Source organism: Corylus avellana, chromosome ca5 (genome assembly GCF_901000735.1).
Source record: "Corylus avellana chromosome ca5, CavTom2PMs-1.0".
Lineage (NCBI taxonomy): Eukaryota > Viridiplantae > Streptophyta > Magnoliopsida > Fagales > Betulaceae > Corylus > Corylus avellana.
The window spans coordinates 15622650-15628832 of record NC_081545.1 but is presented as its reverse complement, the minus strand read 5'-3'; the positions used below and the strand labels follow the sequence as shown (position 1 = coordinate 15628832).

At 35.3% G+C, this 6183-nt stretch overlaps 1 protein-coding gene across 1 annotated transcript; it reads right to left on the bottom strand.

Moving 5' to 3' along the window:
- Positions 1–207: 207 nt before the first annotated feature.
- LOC132183268 (uncharacterized) lies at positions 208–4861 on the bottom strand. Its single transcript, XM_059596668.1, has 4 exons — positions 4506–4861; positions 2227–3259; positions 892–2124; positions 208–573 (listed from the first exon to the last, which is right to left on the bottom strand). The coding sequence occupies exons 2-4, from the start codon at positions 3247–3249 to the stop codon at positions 544–546; spliced, it is 2286 nt and encodes a 761-aa protein (XP_059452651.1). The 5' UTR covers positions 3250–3259; positions 4506–4861; the 3' UTR covers positions 208–543.
- Positions 4862–6183: the final 1322 nt, after the last annotated feature.

Genomic DNA, 6183 nt, shown 5'->3' with positions numbered 1-6183 from the left:
ATTTAACATAATCTATAAAAGTGACATACGTCCATTTTTTTAATTACATGTAATATGCACATGATTTTTTAATAAAATTTATTTCAATTTTGTCTCAGCTATTAAAAAAAATGAACATCTCACATATTCATTGACACATGTTACTTTTATAGACTAGGTTAAAGAAAATTCCTCCAACCCAGTTTAGAGGAAAACTTTGTCCATTTTCCAAAGGACCTGCAGTAAATGTAATTTATCTAATTCCCTTTACAGCTTAAGGAAGAAACAAACTTTGGTTTAAGTTCAAGAAGTTGATCGGATTTACAAGAGAACAAAGAAATTTCTTATTGCAGGAAGCATTGGGATGTTGATTTACATTTGTCATTATATACCGACTTCTGAGTATAGAAACCAAAAAGGAATCACCTCCTAAATTTTTTTTTTTTTTTTTTTTTTTTTAACAAAAAAAAAAAATAACTTTGACCTTCTTCAACACTATCAATGTAATGCAGATTCCAGTCAAAATGCAAGAGTGCAAGGACATCAGATAAAGCTTCCAAACTCTTAAGCTTCTGGTATAGGTGTCAGAAGTTCCTGGCGGTAAAGAAAGAAAGAGGGCCATGTAAGCAAGCATAAAATCCACACATCAATGAATACGAAGAATGTGTTAAATCACCAATTGAGTGGTATCCACAAACATCATTTTAATAGGTGAAAAGAAGCTCAACATGTGAAATATTTAATTTAAAGATAAATTGACAGATTCAAGATTCGAACTCGTGACCTCGTGACCTCTGGCTTTAATTCCATATTAAATCACAACTTGCTAAAAGTTTAAGTTTATAGGAAAAAATAAATTTAATCATTTAATGAATACTTTAATAGAATGAATGCCAAGAATGATGAGATTACCTCAGAGAACCGCAAATGCCCTTGTCGAACATTGGAAGTTTTAACAATTGTTTCCCAGTTGGAATCAGGACAGGTTGTCTTGGAAGCTGGGTTTCTAGTATTATTCTGCATCCCAAGAGAAGACCTTGAAGGTAAATTCCTTGAGGAAATGGTAGGCAGAGTACGCTTTAGCCAAGACTCAGATGGCGATTTTGGCAATGGTGGGCCAAGAGGAAGGTGTGGATAGTTTCCATGAGAAATCTCTTGCTTACCTAATGTCTTAGGCCGTTGGTTTTCTAAATCAATCTTCTCACCCACTTTTAAGCTTGCAAATGTGACAGAATCCTTAATAAGGCCACCAGAACTTTCTTGAGTACAAGATTTCTTAGGCCGTCGGTTTTCTAAACCAATCTTCCCATTGTCAGCCACTTTAGAGCTTGTCAATGTACTAGAATCCTGAGTGAGGCAATGAGTACCTTCTGAATCACCTGATTTTAAGGGCTGCTGGATTTCTGAATCAAATGTCTTGGTATCAACTGCTTTTGGGCTTGTCATTTGAATAGAATTAAGAGTAAGATCCTGATCCTGATCCTGTTTGGAATCATTCACCATTTCCATTTGTATGTCATGATTAGAACTGTCCGAACAAGACAGAAAACAGGCATCAACAGACTCCAAATTTTCATGTCGCACTTTTGCCTTTTCATCCACAGCACTCAAGGGCTTTAAATCTTGAAATGAAGAATTTAATACTGAAGGGATTTTTTCCATTTCACTACTTTTTACAGGAATCCTAAAATCATCCTCCATGTAATCAGTTAAACCCCTCATATCTGGAGAACTTGAATTTGAATTTCGAGACTTTACTGTATGTACAGAATCAATATAGAGTGTTTTCTCAACCATGGGACTAATAGAGCCTGATTCCCATTCAGCACTCTCATTGGCCAATAATTCTTGAAAAATTTTGCCGCCTTTTCTATCCAAATCCGATGCATTCACCCTGGAATTCTTAGCTTTATCAGTAAAACCAAGAAAACCTTTTCCTTCATGGAGAGAATGGCAAGATTCACTCTGGCAGGCTGATACGCCATTACCCTGCAAATGCCTTTTCAGAGATGATTCATCTGATTTCCCACAATCACTTTTATAAGTGGTTTGGTCGGATATTCTTTTCACCTCAATCTTCTCTTCATGCTGCTCAGCGGTTGCATGTCCATCTAGTGATCTTTGCAAGACAGCATCCCCAACATGCTATAGAAATAAAAAAAGTGCTAATGTTCAACAATGACTTTAGACATGACAATAACAACACAGCAGAAAAGAAAAATAAGTAGAGACAGATAATCTAAATACCTCCTTTACAGGTTCATTGCAAGAACCAGAATATAAAGATTTTGCCTTCACTCTGCGGACCGAAGAAACGCGTACCCCTGTCTGCATGCTCATACCTGGTACAGGATTCATAAGGCATAAAGAATTTTTAAAGCAAAACCTAGGGAATAACCCACAAACTCTAGCTGATGAAATTTCATTTTCATCATAATCATCAGCTTCATCTTCACTTTCTTTCCCACCAACATCATGGGTATGATGGGGTACAACATTTGGTCTATCCTGATTAAGTGGACCACACTTATCCATAGTTACCAACTTCTCTACCGGCCTCGGTTGCTTCCAAGCAGCATGTTGAGGTGTTTCAGAAGCCATTGCCTTTGCTGCAGGTAAGAAACGACCCATCATGAAATCCCGAGTTTGTGGATCCATTGAGAAGGTTCCAGATGGTTTACCATCTGGAGCATCCAAGCTGCTCAACCCACTTATGCTGCAGTTCATAGAGAATGATTCTGATCTAGAAATTGTATCAAGTGCATCCAAATAGGCCTCATCACCATCCTCTGAACCAGAACCCTCCTTCACCTCCATCTTCTCTTTGGAGCTCTCACATTTATTCACATTTTTATCCAGAGATGAAATATTTTGAGACTTGGGGAGCAAATTTTCTGGTTTGTACTGAGTAATAGTCATAGCTTTAGAGCCTTTATCCCAATCTTGCTGTTTGACATTTGGAACCCTTCCAGGCGGAAGCTTTGGGCCGATACGAGGCTGTTCACGAGTCAGATTTTGTGCTTTCCTTTCATCCTTGGGTTTTCCTGGGGTTTTCTCCCAATTGAAAGGAACAGTTCCTGGGTTACTCACTGGACCTGATTTCAGCTCTGACTTGTAAACGGGAAGGGGAGGTATTTTGGGTAATGAATTATCAGTTTTCCGTTTGTTTTCAGGTTGTGAGTAGACCACGGTTGATGAAACTCTCCTCACCGATAAAAGAGGCTGATTAAAATCCAATTTCTTGTCTTCCATCAGATTCTTCAGATTCATTTATTAGTTTCTGCATAACACCAGCATCAGATCATACAGCAGTTGGACTGAGCAACATTCAGGAACAAGAGGGCACATCGTGGGAAGAAATAATATCCTAAATACTCCCAATTCCAGTTCCACCTACTGTCATATAAATAAAAAAAGGAAAAGGCAAAAACAAAGGAAGAAACCTCAAGGCAATCTATACTACTCATTATGTAGATGATTAGCCCATTTTTACCAGTACAGGAGTGTGCAAATTTTCACTGGTTTCAGCGAAATTTTCGTCTCAACCTCCTTACTTGTCTCACAAACTGAAAAGCCGGAAAACCCCATTCTGCTTGTATGGACCAGGGTAAGATTCTAACAAAGAATAAATTTTTGGGATCACCAGATATTCTGTTTGAGAATATTAGTTTCTTTGAGCTCAAAATCAGAAGCTAAAGTGCTCTATATCATTTAGGCCCTATTTTGCTGAGAATAAGAACGAATCAAAAGCAATTAAGCTAAAACTAAGAGTTTTCATTCTTAGCGACTAAACAAAACAGGAAGCTCAATGCAACAGAGACCAATACAACTATTTTGGCTTAGCTGAGTTTCGCGTGTTCATGGACCTGAACAGAAAGAATCAATAGCCATATTTACACTCCATTTCTTTAGGTTTCTCAGCAACCAAACGTGTTGCAAAGGAATACTATATCAAAGAAATGGATCCTTCTCTTTGGAGATAAAAAAGGCATTGGAATATAGCCAAACAATTAAGAAAATAAAAACAAAAATTTGATCAAATGAGTAGCATTCTTGACTATCTTAATCTACCAACGAGAAATCAACAAAAGGTGAACAATTCAAAGAAAAACAACATTCAAATAAAGAAAAGGCTGGACCAATTCAAACTACCAACCAACATGGTGCTGAAATTCTTCAATCCCAAATGACAATCCCAATGCCCAGAAAGAAAAAAAAAATGACAATCCCTTCAAACCCAAAAACAAAAACAAAAACAAAAAACAAAAAGACGAAGCTAGAAAATCAGATTGTTTATTTGAATCCAACGTAACCAAGAAATGTGAAAGAGCACTTTGAACATCAAACTCAAATTCCTCACTTCCAAGAACATGAAATGCATATCAAATCAGCGGTTTTCTTTGTTTGCCATTCTTTATACATTAAACATACTAAACAATCCCCAACACCAACAATCCAGCCAAAGAAACATTTCAGACATAGAAAGATAAGCTTCAGAGAGAGAGAGAGAGAGAGAGAGAGAGAACCTGCGGAAAAAAGCCGATCCCAGAAACCAAGCTGACCAAGCTGGGCTGGTTCTTGAAAACAGCAAATGGGAGAGCTCAAAAAACTCAGAGAGAGAGAGAGAGAGAGAGAGAGAAACTAGTTTGTAGGCATGTGTTTACTTAACTCGGTTGCAGAGTAGAGCTTTAATGGAAAAAGCATTTCTTTTTTCTTTTTTTTCTTTTTTTGTGTATGGGAAATGATACGTTGCTTTTGTTTAATGCCTTGTAGGGGGGTCTTTAGTTGGGACTTTGGGATTTGTTTATTTTTGAAAGTTTGCTTGGGATCATGTGAAGACCTTTTAAAACAAAGAAAAGGAGAGTGGGTTCTCATACCCAGAAATATATACATCATTTGAATGTGATTTGGGGTCCCTCAAGTTTGAAGGGAGGACCATCTCTTTCCCAATTCAATTATTGATATTAGATTACTTTGAAAAAAGTTGTGCTGGCCTCCTCTAAAGTCATGACGTATCTATACCCCTCTCTTTTATGCTTCTTGTGTGTGGGAGTTTTATATAGCAATACATTTTAAGATTCTTAAAAATTCATATCAAAGGGTGCTCGGGTAGAATTGAAGGGTATCTTAATAGTTATGCCCGTAATTACATCCCTTGCACTAGGGGTTTGGGTAAAGTTAAAGGGTTTCGCGAACAGTCATGCTCTTGTTCACACCTTGTTTAACCATCTTTTATTGGCGACTACTTTTTTTGGTGTTTGTATCAATAATAAATACACAAGGTTACGTCAATACATTTGATGTATTTCCTTTTAATTTTTGTTTATTTTCTTTCTTCTTAGTTGTAGTTTTTGTTTGATGTTATTTATAAATAAATAAAAGACAATAGGACAAGGTTTTTTAAAATTATGTGAATTTAGGTTATTCTTTACATCGAACATCTTGGATTCAATAATGAGAATTTAATATATTTTCATTGATGGAAAATGACCTGAATTTACGTAATTTTAGAAATTTACAATTCTCTTAAAATTGTAGAAGATGCCTATCTGTCACAACAAATTGCAAATCTGTAAGTATGATACTCTTTATTTAACTCACAGTAAGAAAACCCAGCCTTTAAAAGTTTGTTATTATCAAGTTGTTCTTTAAGATACATGTCTAATTATATATTTTATTAATTTTATATCTTTTTTTCTTTAGCATATATAATTGTAATATGATTTGATATATCTCCTCTTTTCTTATCTAGAAAGTGGGTGGAATACCGAACACACAAAAAAATGAGACGACTTAGCATTTGGCAAAATCGTAATTTAACTTTTAAAATAGCAGTTTATCTTTTAAAATTTTGCGTTTTCAAAAAAATACAGGTTGCTTGCGATTTGAAAACCAGATTTTCAAATCGCAATTTTTGAAAAAATACAATCCCAAAAGATTTATTTTATGTAATTTGATTTAAAATTGTACTTTTTATCTATGACATTGCAATGTACAATAATTAAGAATAATTAATTATTAACCGAAATAGTAATTTATAATAAATAATTAAGAATAATGAAGTGCATTAGTTTACAATAAATAATTAAGAATAATGGAAGTGCATAAACAGCCTAACAAAAAGCTTGTCAGAGTTATGAATAAAAGGAGAAAGAATAGATTCGAAATTGTGATTAGAGAAGCGGCATCGAATATTTAATGACA